Here is a 15,000-nt window from a genome sequence, read left to right as displayed (position 1 = left end):
TTACCTGAGGTGTGTGTGTGTGTGTGTTACCTGAGGTGTGTGTGTGTGTTACCTGAGGTGTGTGTGTGTGTGTTACCTGAGGTGTGTGTGTGTGTGTTACCTGAGGTGTGTGTGTGTGTGTTACCTGAGGTGTGTGTGTGTGTGATACCTGAGGTGTGTGTGTGTTACATGAGGTATGTGTGTGTGTTACCTGAGGTGTGTGTGTGTGTGTGTGTGTGTGTGTGATACCTGAGGTGTGTGTGTTACATGAGGTATGTGTGTGTGTTACCTGAGGTATGTGTGTGTGTGTGTGTGTGTGTGTGTGTGTGTGTGTGTGTGTGTGTGTGTGTGTGTGTGTGTGTGTGTGTGTGATACCTGAGGTGTGTGTGTTACATGAGGTATGTGTGTGTGTTACCTGAGGTATGTGTGTGTGTGTGTGTGTGTTACCTGAGGTGTGTGTGTGTGTTACCTGAGGTGTGTGTGTGTGTGTGTGTTACCTGAGGTGTGTGTGTGTGTGTGTGTTACCTGAGGTGTGTGTGTGTGTTACCTGAGGTGTGTGTGTGTGTTACCTGAGGTGTGTGTGTGTGTGTGTGTTACCTGAGGTGTGTGTGTGTGTGTGTGTTACCTGAGGTGTGTGTGTGTGTGTGTGTGTGTTACCTGAGGTGTGTGTGTGTGTGTGTGTTACCTGAGGTGTGTGTGTGTGTGTGTTACCTGAGGTGTGTGTGTGTGCGTGTTACCTGAGGTGTGTGTGTGTGTTACCTGAGGTGTGTGTGTGTGTTACCTGAGGTGTGTGTGTGTGTTACCTGAGGTGTGTGTGTGTGTGTTACCTGAGGTGTGTGTGTGTGTGATACCTGAGGTGTGTGTGTGTTACATGAGGTATGTGTGTGTGTTACCTGAGGTATGTGTGTGTGTTACCTGAGGTATGTGTGTGTGTTACCTGAGGTATGTGTGTGTGTGTGTGTGTGTGTGTGTGTGTGTGTGTGTGTGTGTGTGTGTGTGTGTGTGTGTGTGTGTGTGTGTGTGTGTGTGTGTGTGTGTGTGTGTGTGTGATACCTGAGGTGTGTGTGTTACATGAGGTATGTGTGTGTGTGTGTGTGTGTGTGTGTGTGTGTGTTACCTGAGGTGTGTGTGTGTGTGTTACCTGAGGTGTGTGTGTGTGTGATACCTGAGGTGTGTGTGTGTGTGTGTGTGTTACCTGAGGTGTGTGTGTGTGTGTTACCTGAGGTGTGTGTGTGTGTGTGTTACCTGAGGGGTGTGTGTGTGTGTGTGTGTGTGTGTGTGTGTGTGTGTTACCTGAGGTGTGTGTGTGTGTGATACCTGAGGTGTGTGTGTGTGTGTGATACCTGATGTGTGTGTGTGTGTGTGTGTGTGTGTGTGTGTGTGTGTGTGTGTGTGTGTGTGTGTTACCTGAGGTGTGTGTGTGTGTGATACCTGAGGTGTGTGTGTGTGTGTGTGTGTGTGTGTGTGTGTGTGTGTGTGTGTGTGTGTGTGTGTGTGTGTGTGTGTGTGTGTGTGTGTTACCTGAGGTGTGTGTGTGTGTGTGATACCTGAGGTGTGTGTGTGTGTGTGTGTGTTACCTGAGGTGTGTGTGTGTGTTACCTGAGGTGTGTGTGTGTGTGTGTTACCTGAGGTGTGTGTGTGATACCTGAGGTGTGTGTGTGTGTGTGTGTTACCTGAGGTGTGTGTGTGATACCTGAGGTGTGTGTGTGTGTGTGTGTTACCTGAGGTGTGTGTGTGATACCTGAGGTGTGTGTGTGTGTGTGTTACCTGAGGTGTGTGTGTGCGTGTGATACCTGAGGTGTGTGTGTGTGTGTGTTACCTGAGGTGTGTGTGTGTGTGTGTTACCTGAGGTGTGTGTGTGTGTGTGTTACCTGAGGTGTGTGTGTGATACCTGAGGTGTGTGTGTGTGTGTGTTACCTGAGGTGTGTGTGTGTGTGTGTGTGATACCTGAGGTGTGAGTGTGTGTGTGTGTTACCTGAGGTGTGTGTGTGATACCTGAGGTGTGTGTGTGTGTGTGTTACCTGAGGTGTGTGTGTGCGTGTGATACCTGAGGTGTGTGTGTGTGTGTGTTACCTGAGGTGTGTGTGTGTGTGTGTTACCTGAGGTGTGTGTGTGTGTGTGTTACCTGAGGTGTGTGTGTGTGTGTGTTACCTGAGGTGTGTGTGTGTGTTACCTGAGGTGTGTGTGTGTGTTACCTGAGGTGTGTGTGTGTGTTACCTGAGGTGTGTGCGTGTGTGTGTTACCTGAGGTGTGTGTGTTACCTGAGGTGTGTGTGTTACCTGAGGTGTGTGTGTGTGTTACCTGAGGTGTGTGTGTGTGTGTTACCTGAGGTGTGTGTGTGTGTGTGATACCTGAGGTATGTGTGTGTGTGATACCTGAGGTATGTGTGTGTGTTACCTGAGGTATGTGTGTGTGTTACCTGAGGTGTGTGTGTGTGTGTGTGTGTGTGTGTGTGTGTGTGTGTGTGTGTGTGTGTGTGTGTGTGTGATACCTGAGGTGTGTGTGTTACATGAGGTATGTGTGTGTGTTACCTGAGGTATGTGTGTGTATGTGTGTGTGTGTGTGTGTGTGTGTGTGTGTGTGTGTGTGTGTGTGTGTGTGTGTGTGTGTGTGTGTGTGTGTGTGTGTGTGTGTGTGTGTTACCTGAGGTGTTTGTGTGTGTTACCTGAGGGGTGTGTGTGTGTGTGTGTGTGTGTGTGTGTGTGTGTGTGTGTGTGTGTGTGTGTGTGTGTGTGTGTGTTACCTGAGGTGTGTGTGTGTGTGTGTGTGTGTTACCTGAGGTGTGTGTGTGTGTGTGTGTGTGTTACCTGAGGTGTGTGTGTGTGTGATACCTGAGGTATGTGTGTGTGTTACCTGAGGTATGTGTGTGTGTGATACCTGAGGTATGTGTGTGTGTTACCTGAGGTATGTGTGTGTGTGTGTGTGTGTGTGTGTGTGTGTGTGTGTGTGTGTGTGTGTGTGTGTGTGTGTGTGTGTTACCTGAGGTGTGTGTGTGTGTGTGTGTGTGTGTGTGTGTGTGTGTGTGTGTGTGTGTGTGTGTGTGTGTGTGTGTGTGTGTGTGTGTGTGTGTGTGTGTTACCTGAGGTGTGTGTGTGTGTGTGTGTGTGTGTGTGTGTGTGTGTGTGTGTGTGTGTGTGTGTGTGTTACCTGAGGTGTGTGTGTGTGTGTGTGTGTGTGTGTGTGTTACCTGAGGTGTGTGTGTGTGTGTGTGTGTGTGTGTGTGTGTGTGTGTGTGTGTGTGTGTGTGTGTGTGTGTGTGTGATACCTGAGGTGTGTGTGTGTGTGATACCTGAGGTGTGTGTGTGTTACCTGAGGTATGTGTGTGTGTGTGTGTGTGTGTGTGTGTGTGTGTGTGTGTGTGTGTGTGTGTGTGTGTGTGTGTGTGTGTGTGTTACCTGTGGTGTGTGTGTGTGTGTGTGTGTGTGTGTGTGTGTGTGTGTGTGTGTGTGTGATACCTGAGGTGTGTGTGTGTTACATGAGGTATGTGTGTGTGTTACCTGAGGTATGTGTGTGTGTGTGTGTGTGTGTGTGTGTGTGTGTGTGTGTGTGTGTGTGTGTGTGTGTGTGTGTGTGTGTGTGTGTGTGTTACCTGAGGTGTTTGTGTGTGTTACCTGAGGTATGTGTGTGTGTGTGTGTTACCTGAGGTGTTTGTGTGTGTTACCTGAGGTGTGTGTGTGTGTGTGTGTGTGTGTGTGTTACCTGAGGTGTTTTTCCAGTTTGTCCACCTGGTCGTGGAGAGATGAGGTGATGTGCGTCTCCGGTCTAAAACAGACAGACAGGTAGTTAGGGTCTAAAGGAAAACAGACAGACAGTTAGTTAGGGTCTAAAACAGACAGACAGTTAGTTAGGGTCTAAAACAGACAGACAGTTAGTTAGGGTCTAAAACAGACAGACAGTTAGTTAGGGTCTAAAACAGACAGACAGTTAGTTAGGGTCTAAAACAGACAGACAGTTAGTTAGGGTCTAAAACAGACAGACAGTTAGTTAGGGTCTAAAACAGACAGACAGTTAGTTAGGGTCTAAAACAGACAGACAGTTAGTTAGGGTCTAAAGGAAAACAGACAGACAGTTAGGGTCTAAAGGAAAACAGACAGACAGTTAGTTAGGGTCTAAAGGAAAACAGACAGACAGTTAGTTAGGGTCTAAAACAGACAGACAGTTAGTTAGGGTCTAAAACAGACAGACAGTTAGTTAGGGTCTAAAGGAAAACAGACAGACAGTTAGTTAGGGTCTGAAGGAAAACAGACAGACAGGTAGTTAGGGCCTGAAGGAAAACAGACAGACAGTTAGTTAGGGTCTAAAGGAAAACAGACAGACAGGTAGTTAGGGCCTAAAGGAAAACAGACAGACAGTTAGTTAGGGTCTGAAGGAAAACAGACAGACAGGTAGTTAGGGTCTGAAGGAAAACAGACAGACAGTTAGTTAGGGTCTGAAGGAAAACAGACAGACAGGTAGTTAGGGCCTGAAGGAAAACAGACAGACAGTTAGTTAGGGTCTGAAGGAAAACAGACAGACAGTTAGTTAGGGTCTAAAACAGACAGACAGTTAGTTAGGGCCTAAAGGAAAACAGACAGACAGTTAGTTAGGGTCTGAAGGAAAACAGACAGACAGGCAGTTAGGGCCTGAAAGAAAACAGACAGACAGTTAGTTAGGGTCTAAAGGAAAACAGACAGACAGGTAGTTAGGGCCTAAAGGAAAACAGACAGACAGTTAGTTAGGGTCTAAAACAGACAGACAGTTAGTTAGGGTCTAAAGGAAAACAGACAGACAGTTAGTTAGGGTCTAAAACAGACAGATAGTTAGTTAGGGTCTAAAGGAAAACAGACAGACAGTTAGTTAGGGCCTAAAACAGACAGACAGTTAATTAGGGTCTAAAACAGACAGACAGTTAGTTAGGGTCTAAAACAGACAGACAGTTAGTTAGCGTCTAAAGGAAAACAGACAGACAGGTAGTTAGGGCCTAAAGGAAAACAGACAGACAGTTAGTTAGGGTCTAAAACAGACAGACAGTTAGTTAGGGTCTAAAGGAAAACAGACAGACAGTTAGTTAGGGCCTGAAGGAAAACAGACAGACAGTTAGTTAGGGTCTAAAACAGACAGACAGTTAGTTAGGGCCTAAAACAGACAGACAGTTAGTTAGGGCCTAAAGCACAGGTGTCAAACTCATTCCACGGAGGGCCGAGTGTCTGCGGGTTTTCGCTCCACCCTTGTACTTGATTGATGAATTAACATCACTAATTAGTTAGGAACTCCCCACACCTGGTTGTCTAGGGCTTTATTGAAAGGAAAGACCAAAAACCTGCAGACACAAGGCCCTCCGTGGAATGAGTTTGACACCCCTGGCCTAAAGGAAAACAGACAGACAGTTAGTTAGGGCCTAAAGGAAAACAGACAGACAGGTAGTTAGGGCCTAAAGGAAAACAGACAGACAGTTAGTTAGGGTCTAAAACAGACAGACAGTTAGTTAGGGTCTAAAGGAAAACAGACAGACAGTTAGTTAGGGCCTGAAGGAAAACAGACAGACAGTTAGTTAGGGTCTAAAACAGACAGACAGTTAGTTAGGGCCTAAAACAGACAGACAGTTAGTTAGGGTCTAAAACAGACAGACAGTTAGTTAGGGTCTAAAACAGACAGACAGGTAGTTAGGGTCTAAAGGAAAACAGACAGACAGTTAGTTAGGGTCTAAAACAGACAGACAGTTAGTTAGGGTCTAAAACAGACAGACAGTTAGTTAGGGTCTAAAACAGACAGACATTTAGTTAGGGTCTAAAACAGACAGACAGTTAGTTAGGGTCTAAAACAGACAGACAGTTAGTTAGGGTCTAAAACAGACAGACAGTTAGTTAGGGTCTAAAACAGACAGACAGTTAGTTAGGGTCTAAAACAGACAGACAGTTAGTTAGGGTCTAAAACAGACAGACAGTTAGTTAGGGTCTAAAGGAAAACAGACAGACAGTTAGTTAGGGTCTAAAGGAAAACAGACAGACAGTTAGTTAGGGTCTAAAGGAAAACAGACAGACAGTTAGTTAGGGTCTAAAACAGACAGACAGTTAGTTAGGGTCTAAAACAGACAGACAGTTAGTTAGGGTCTAAAGGAAAACAGACAGACAGTTAGTTAGGGTCTGAAGGAAAACAGACAGACAGGTAGTTAGGGCCTGAAGGAAAACAGACAGACAGTTAGTTAGGGTCTAAAGGAAAACAGACAGACAGGTAGTTAGGGCCTAAAGGAAAACAGACAGACAGTTAGTTAGGGTCTGAAGGAAAACAGACAGACAGGTAGTTAGGGTCTGAAGGAAAACAGACAGACAGTTAGTTAGGGTCTGAAGGAAAACAGACAGACAGGTAGTTAGGGCCTGAAGGAAAACAGACAGACAGTTAGTTAGGGTCTGAAGGAAAACAGACAGACAGTTAGTTAGGGTCTAAAACAGACAGACAGTTAGTTAGGGCCTAAAGGAAAACAGACAGACAGTTAGTTAGGGTCTGAAGGAAAACAGACAGACAGGTAGTTAGGGCCTGAAGGAAAACAGACAGACAGTTAGTTAGGGTCTAAAGGAAAACAGACAGACAGTTAGTTAGGGTCTAAAACAGACAGATAGTTAGTTAGGGTCTAAAGGAAAACAGACAGACAGTTAGTTAGGGCCTAAAACAGACAGACAGTTAGTTAGGGTCTAAAGGAAAACAGACAGACAGTTAGTTAGGGCCTAAAACAGACAGACAGTTAGTTAGGGTCTAAAACAGACAGACAGTTAGTTAGGGTCTAAAGGAAAACAGACAGACAGTTAGTTAGGGCCTAAAGGAAAACAGACAGATAGTTAGTTAGGGTCTAAAGGAAAACAGACAGACAGTTAGTTAGGGTCTAAAACAGACAGACAGTTAGTTAGGGTCTAAAACAGACAGACAGTTAGTTAGGGTCTAAAACAGACAGACAGTTAGTTAGGGTCTAAAACAGACAGACAGTTAGTTAGGGTCTAAAGGAAAACAGACAGACAGTTAGTTAGGGCCTAAAGGAAAACAGACAGATAGTTAGTTAGGATCTAAAGGAAAACAGACAGACAGTTAGTTAGGGTCTAAAACAGACAGACAGTTAGTTAGGGCCTAAAACAGACAGACAGTTAGGGTCTAAAACAGACAGACAGTTAGTTAGGGCCTAAAACAGACAGACAGACAGTTAGTTAGGGTCTAAAGGAAAACAGACAGACAGGTAGTTAGGGCCTAAAGGAAAACAGACAGACAGTTAGTTAGGGTCTAAAAAAGACAGACAGTTAGTTAGCGTCTAAAGGAAAACAGACAGACAGTTAGTTAGGGCCTGAAGGAAAACAGACAGACAGTTAGTTAGGGTCTAAAACAGACAGACAGTTAGTTAGGGTCTAAAACAGACAGACAGACAGTTAGGGTCTAAAACAGACAGACAGACAGTTAGGGTCTAAAGGAAAACAGACAGACAGTTAGTTAGGGCCTAAAACAGACAGACAGTTAGTTAGGGTCTAAAACAGACAGACAGTTAGTTAGGGCCTAAAACAGACAGACAGACAGTTAGTTAGGGTCTAAAGGAAAACAGACAGACAGTTAGTTAGGGTCTAAAACAGACAGACAGTTAGTTAGGGTCTAAAACAGACAGACAGTTAGTTAGGGCCTAAAGGAAAACAGACAGACAGTTAGTTAGGGCCTAAAGGAAAACAGACAGACAGTTAGTTAGGGCCTAAAGGAAAACAGACAGACAGTTAGTTAGGGCCTAAAGGAAAACAGACAGACAGTTAGTTAGGGTCTAAAACAGACAGACAGTTAGTTAGGGTCTAAAACAGACAGACAGGTAGTTAGGGTCTAAAGGAAAACAGACAGACAGTTAGTAAGGGCCTAAAGGAAAACAGACAGACAGTTAGTTAGGGCCTAAAGGAAAACAGACAGACAGTTAGTTAGGGTCTAAAACAGACAGACAGTTAGTTAGGGTCTAAAACAGACAGACAGTTAGTTAGGGTCTAAAGGAAAACAGACAGACAGTTAGTTAGGGTCTAAAGGAAAACAGACAGACAGTTAGTTAGGGTCTAAAGGAAAACAGACAGACAGTTAGTTAGGGTCTAAAACAGACAGACAGTTAGTTAGGGTCTAAAACAGACAGACAGTTAGTTAGGGTCTAAAGGAAAACAGACAGACAGTTAGTTAGGGTCTGAAGGAAAACAGACAGACAGGTAGTTAGGGCCTGAAGGAAAACAGACAGACAGTTAGTTAGGGTCTAAAGGAAAACAGACAGACAGGTAGTTAGGGCCTAAAGGAAAACAGACAGACAGTTAGTTAGGGTCTGAAGGAAAACAGACAGACAGGTAGTTAGGGTCTGAAGGAAAACAGACAGACAGTTAGTTAGGGTCTGAAGGAAAACAGACAGACAGGTAGTTAGGGCCTGAAGGAAAACAGACAGACAGTTAGTTAGGGTCTGAAGGAAAACAGACAGACAGTTAGTTAGGGTCTAAAACAGACAGACAGTTAGTTAGGGCCTAAAGGAAAACAGACAGACAGTTAGTTAGGGTCTGAAGGAAAACAGACAGACAGGTAGTTAGGGCCTGAAGGAAAACAGACAGACAGTTAGTTAGGGTCTAAAGGAAAACAGACAGACAGTTAGTTAGGGTCTAAAACAGACAGATAGTTAGTTAGGGTCTAAAGGAAAACAGACAGACAGTTAGTTAGGGCCTAAAACAGACAGACAGTTAGTTAGGGTCTAAAGGAAAACAGACAGACAGTTAGTTAGGGCCTAAAACAGACAGACAGTTAGTTAGGGTCTAAAACAGACAGACAGTTAGTTAGGGTCTAAAGGAAAACAGACAGACAGTTAGTTAGGGCCTAAAGGAAAACAGACAGATAGTTAGTTAGGGTCTAAAGGAAAACAGACAGACAGTTAGTTAGGGTCTAAAACAGACAGACAGTTAGTTAGGGTCTAAAACAGACAGACAGTTAGTTAGGGTCTAAAACAGACAGACAGTTAGTTAGGGTCTAAAACAGACAGACAGTTAGTTAGGGTCTAAAGGAAAACAGACAGACAGTTAGTTAGGGCCTAAAGGAAAACAGACAGATAGTTAGTTAGGGTCTAAAGGAAAACAGACAGACAGTTAGTTAGGGTCTAAAACAGACAGACAGTTAGTTAGGGCCTAAAACAGACAGACAGTTAGGGTCTAAAACAGACAGACAGTTAGTTAGGGCCTAAAACAGACAGACAGACAGTTAGTTAGGGTCTAAAGGAAAACAGACAGACAGGTAGTTAGGGCCTAAAGGAAAACAGACAGACAGTTAGTTAGGGTCTAAAAAAGACAGACAGTTAGTTAGCGTCTAAAGGAAAACAGACAGACAGTTAGTTAGGGCCTGAAGGAAAACAGACAGACAGTTAGTTAGGGTCTAAAACAGACAGACAGTTAGTTAGGGTCTAAAACAGACAGACAGACAGTTAGGGTCTAAAACAGACAGACAGACAGTTAGGGTCTAAAGGAAAACAGACAGACAGTTAGTTAGGGCCTAAAACAGACAGACAGTTAGTTAGGGTCTAAAACAGACAGACAGTTAGTTAGGGCCTAAAACAGACAGACAGACAGTTAGTTAGGGTCTAAAGGAAAACAGACAGACAGTTAGTTAGGGTCTAAAACAGACAGACAGTTAGTTAGGGTCTAAAACAGACAGACAGTTAGTTAGGGCCTAAAGGAAAACAGACAGACAGTTAGTTAGGGCCTAAAGGAAAACAGACAGACAGTTAGTTAGGGCCTAAAGGAAAACAGACAGACAGTTAGTTAGGGCCTAAAGGAAAACAGACAGACAGTTAGTTAGGGTCTAAAACAGACAGACAGTTAGTTAGGGTCTAAAACAGACAGACAGGTAGTTAGGGTCTAAAGGAAAACAGACAGACAGTTAGTAAGGGCCTAAAGGAAAACAGACAGACAGTTAGTTAGGGCCTAAAGGAAAACAGACAGACAGTTAGTTAGGGTCTAAAACAGACAGACAGTTAGTTAGGGTCTAAAACAGACAGACAGGTAGTTAGGGTCTAAAGGAAAACAGACAGACAGTTAGTTAGGGTCTAAAGGAAAACAGACAGACAGGTAGTTAGGGTCTAAAGGAAAACAGACAGACAGTTAGTTAGGGTCTAAAACAGACAGACAGTTAGTTAGGGCCTAAAACAGACAGACAGGTAGTTAGGGTCTAAAACAGACAGACAGTTAGTTAGGGTCTAAAACAGACAGACAGTTAGTTAGGGTCTAAAGGAAAACAGACAGACAGTTAGTTAGGGCCTAAAGGAAAACAGACAGACAGTTAGTTAGGGTCTAAAACAGACAGACAGTTAGTTAGGGTCTAAAGGAAAACAGACAGACAGTTAGTTAGGGCCTAAAGGAAAACAGACAGACAGTTAGTTAGGGCCTAAAGGAAAACAGACAGACAGTTAGTTAGGGTCTAAAACAGACAGACAGTTAGTTAGGGTCTAAAGGAAAACAGACAGACAGTTAGTTAGGGCCTAAAACAGACAGACAGTTAGTTAGGGCCTAAAACAGACAGACAGTTAGTTAGGGCCTAAAGGAAAACAGACAGACAGTTAGGGTCTAAAGGAAAACAGACAGACAGTTAGTTAGGGTCTAAAGGAAAACAGACAGACAGTTAGTTAGGGCCTAAAGGAAAACAGACAGACAGTTAGTTAGGGCCTAAAACAGACAGACAGTTAGTTAGGGTCTAAAACAGACAGACAGTTAGTTAGGGCCTAAAGGAAAACAGACAGACAGTTAGTTAGGGTCTAAAACAGACAGACAGTTAGTTAGTTAGGGTCTAAAGGAAAACAGACAGACAGACAGTTAGTTAGGGCCTAAAGGAAAACAGACAGACAGTTAGATAGGGCCTAAAGGAAAACAGACAGACAGTTAGTTAGGGCCTAAAACAGACAGACAGTTAGTTAGGGTCTAAAACAGACAGACAGTTAGTTAGGGCCTAAAGGAAAACAGACAGACAGTTAGTTAGGGCCTGAAGGAAAACAGACAGACAGTTAGTTAGGGTCTAAAACAGACAGACAGTTAGTTAGGGTCTAAAGGAAAACAGACAGACAGTTAGTTAGGGTCTAAAGGAAAACAGACAGACAGTTAGTTAGGGTCTAAAACATACAGACAGTTAGTTAGGGTCTAAAACAGACAGACAGTTAGTTAGGGTCTAAAACAGACAGACAGTTAGTTAGGGTCTAAAGGAAAACAGACAGACAGTTAGTTAGGGTCTAAAACAGACAGACAGTTAGTTAGGGTCTAAAACAGACAGACAGTTAGTTAGGGTCTAAAGGAAAACAGACAGACAGTTAGTTAGGGTCTAAAACAGACAGACAGTTAGTTAGGGTCTAAAATAGACAGACAGTTAGTTAGGGCCTAAAGGAAAACAGACAGACAGTTAGTTAGGGTCTAAAGGAAAACAGACAGACAGTTAGTTAGGGTCTAAAACAGACAGACAGTTAGTTAGGGTCTAAAGGAAAACAGACAGACAGTTAGTTAGGGTCTAAAACAGACAGACAGTTAGTTAGGGTCTAAAACAGACAGACAGTTAGTTAGGGTCTAAAACAGACAGACAGTTAGTTAGGGCCTGAAGGAAAACAGACAGACAGTTAGTTAGGGTCTAAAACAGACAGACAGTTAGTTAGGGTCTAAAACAGACAGACAGTTAGTTAGGGTCTAAAGGAAAACAGACAGACAGTTAGTTAGGGTCTAAAACAGACAGACAGTTAGTTAGGGTCTAAAACAGACAGACAGTTAGTTAGGGTCTAAAGGAAAACAGACAGACAGTTAGTTAGGGTCTAAAGGAAAACAGACAGACAGTTAGTTAGGGTCTAAAGGAAAACAGACAGACAGGTAGTTAGGGTCTAAAACAGACAGACAGTTAGTTAGGGTCTAAAACAGACAGACAGTTAGTTAGGGTCTAAAACAGACAGACAGTTAGTTAGGGTCTAAAACAGACAGACAGTTAGTTAGGGTCTAAAACAGACAGACAGTTAGTTAGGGTCTAAAACAGACAGACAGTTAGTTAGGGTCTAAAGGAAAACAGACAGACAGTTAGTTAGGGTCTAAAGGAAAACAGACAGACAGTTAGTTAGGGTCTAAAACAGACAGACAGTTAGTTAGGGTCTAAAGGAAAACAGACAGACAGGTAGTTAGGGTCTAAAACAGACAGACAGTTGGTTAGGGTCTAAAACAGACAGACAGTTAGTTAGGGTCTAAAACAGACAGACAGTTAGTTAGGGTCTAAAGGAAAACAGACAGGCAGGTAGTTAGGGTCTAAAACAGACAGACAGTTAGTTAGGGTCTAAAACAGACAGACAGTTAGTTAGGGTCTAAAACAGACAGACAGTTAGTTAGGGTCTAAAACAGACAGACAGTTAGTTAGGGTCTAAAGGAAAACAGACAGACAGTTAGTTAGGGTCTAAAGGAAAACAGACAGACAGTTAGTTAGGGTCTAAAACAGACAGACAGTTAGTTAGGGTCTAAAGGAAAACAGACAGGCAGGTAGTTAGGGTCTAAAACAGACAGACAGTTAGTTAGGGTCTAAAACAGACAGACAGTTAGTTAGGGTCTAAAACAGACAGACAGTTAGTTAGGGTCTAAAACAGACAGACAGTTAGTTAGGGTCTAAAACAGACAGACAGTTAGTTACGGTCTAAAACAGACAGACAGTTAGTTAGGGTCTAAAACAGACAGTTAGTTAGGGTCTAAAGGAAAACAGACAGACAGTTAGTTAGGGTCTAAAGGAAAACAGACAGACAGGTAGTTAGGGTCTAAAACAGACAGACAGTTAGTTAGGGTCTAAAACAGACAGACAGTTAGTTAGGGTCTAAAACAGACAGACAGTTAGTTAGGGTCTAAAACAGACAGACAGTTAGTTAGGGCCTAAAACAGACAGACAGTTAGTTAAGGTCTAAAACAGACAGACAGTTAGTTAGGGTCTAAAACAGACAGACAGGTAGTTAGGGTCTAAAACAGACAGACAGTTAGTTAGGGTCTAAAACAGACAGACAGTTAGTTAGGGTCTAAAGGAAAACAGACAGACAGTTAGTTAGGGCCTAAAACAGACAGACAGTTAGTTAGGGCCTAAAACAGACAGACAGTTAGTTAGGGTCTAAAACAGACAGACAGTTAGTTAGGGTCTAAAACAGACAGACAGGTAGTTAGGGTCTAAAACAGACAGACAGTTAGTTAGGGTCTAAAACAGACAGACAGTTAGTTAGGGCCTAAAGGAAAACAGACAGACAGTTAGTTAGGGCCTAAAGGAAAACAGACAGACAGTTAGTTAGGGTCTAAAGGAAAACAGACAGACAGTTAGTTAGGGTCTAAAACAGACAGACAGTTAGTTAGGGTCTAAAACAGACAGACAGTTAGTTAGGGTCTAAAACAGACAGACAGTTAGTTAGGGCCTAAAGGAAAACAGACAGACAGTTAGTTAGGGCCTAAAGGAAAACAGACAGACAGTTAGTTAGGGTCTAAAGGAAAACAGACAGTTAGTTAGGGTCTAAAACAGACAGACAGTTAGTTAGGGTCTAAAGGAAAACAGACAGACAGTTAGTTAGGGTCTAAAGGAAAACAGACAGACAGGTAGTTAGGGTCTAAAACAGACAGACAGTTAGTTAGGGCCTAAAACAGACAGACAGTTAGTTAGGGTCTAAAACAGACAGACAGTTAGTTAGGGTCTAAAACAGACAGACAGTTAGTTAGGGTCTAAAACAGACAGACAGTTAGTTAGGGTCTAAAACAGACAGACAGTTAGTTAGGGTCTAAAACAGACAGACAGTTAGTTAGGGCCTAAAACAGACAGACAGTTAGTTAGGGTCTAAAACAGACAGACAGTTAGTTAGGGTCTAAAACAGACAGACAGTTAGTTAGGGTCTAAAACAGACAGACAGTTAGTTAGGGTCTAAAGGAAAACAGACAGACAGTTAGTTAGGGTCTAAAACAGACAGACAGTTAGTTCGGGTCTAAAACAGACAGACAGTTAGTTAGGGTCTAAAACAGACAGACAGCTAGTTAGGGTCTAAAACAGACAGACAGTTAGTTAGGGTCTAAAGGAAAACAGACAGACAGGTAGTTAGGGTCTAAAGGAAAACAGACAGACAGTTAGTTAGGGTCTAAAACAGACAGACAGTTAGTTAGGGTCTAAAACAGACAGACAGTTAGTTAGGGTCTAAAACAGACAGACAGTTAGTTAGGGTCTAAAACAGACAGACAGACAGTTAGGGTCTAAAACAGACAGACAGACAGTTAGGGTCTAAAGGAAAACAGACAGACAGTTAGTTAGGGTCTAAAACAGACAGACAGTTAGTTAGGGTCTAAAACAGACAGACAGTTAGTTAGGGTCTAAAACAGACAGACAGTTAGTTAGGGTCTAAAACAGACAGACAGTTAGTTAGGGTCTAAAGGAAAACAGACAGACAGTTAGTTAGGGTCTAAAACAGACAGACAGTTAGTTAGGGTCTAAAACAGACAGACAGTTAGTTAGGGTCTAAAACAGACAGACAGTTAGTTAGGGTCTAAAACAGACAGACAGTTAGTTAGGGTCTAAAACAGACAGTTAGTTAGGGTCTAAAAAAGACAGACAGTTAGTTAGGGTCTAAAACAGACAGACAGTTAGTTAGGGTCTAAAACAGACAGACAGTTAGTTAGGGTCTAAAACAGACAGACAGTTAGTTAGGGTCTAAAACAGACAGACAGTTAGTTAGGGTCTAAAACAGACAGACAGACAGTTAGTTAGGGTCTAAAACAGACAGACAGTTAGTTAGGGTCTAAAACAGACAGACAGTTAGTTAGGGTCTAAAACAGACAGACAGTTAGTTAGGGTCTAAAACAGACAGACAGTTAGTTAGGGTCTAAAACAGACAGACAGTTAGTTAGGGTCTAAAACAGACAGACAGTTAGTTAGGGTCTAAAACAGACAGACAGTTAGTTAGGGCCTAAAGGAAAACAGACAGACAGTTAGTTAGGGCCTAAAGGAAAACAGACAGACAGTTAGTTAGGGTCTAAAGGAAAACAGACAGACAGT

General features: G+C 43.0%; 1 protein-coding gene across 1 annotated transcript in view; it reads right to left on the bottom strand.

Moving 5' to 3' along the window:
- nbas (NBAS subunit of NRZ tethering complex) overlaps positions 1–15,000 on the bottom strand; it is a 346,091-nt gene that overhangs the window by 214,538 nt on the left and 116,553 nt on the right. The window contains exon 27 of the mRNA XM_055911766.1: positions 3,679–3,741. Coding sequence (XP_055767741.1) covers positions 3,679–3,741 — 63 coding nt within the window. The remainder of the gene's footprint in view (positions 1–3,678; positions 3,742–15,000) is intronic.

The sequence above is a fragment of the Salvelinus fontinalis genome, unplaced genomic scaffold (assembly GCF_029448725.1).
Source record: "Salvelinus fontinalis isolate EN_2023a unplaced genomic scaffold, ASM2944872v1 scaffold_0091, whole genome shotgun sequence".
NCBI lineage: Eukaryota > Metazoa > Chordata > Actinopteri > Salmoniformes > Salmonidae > Salvelinus > Salvelinus fontinalis.
Note: the sequence above shows the minus strand (reverse complement) of the source record. Positions and strands in the feature narration are given on the sequence as shown.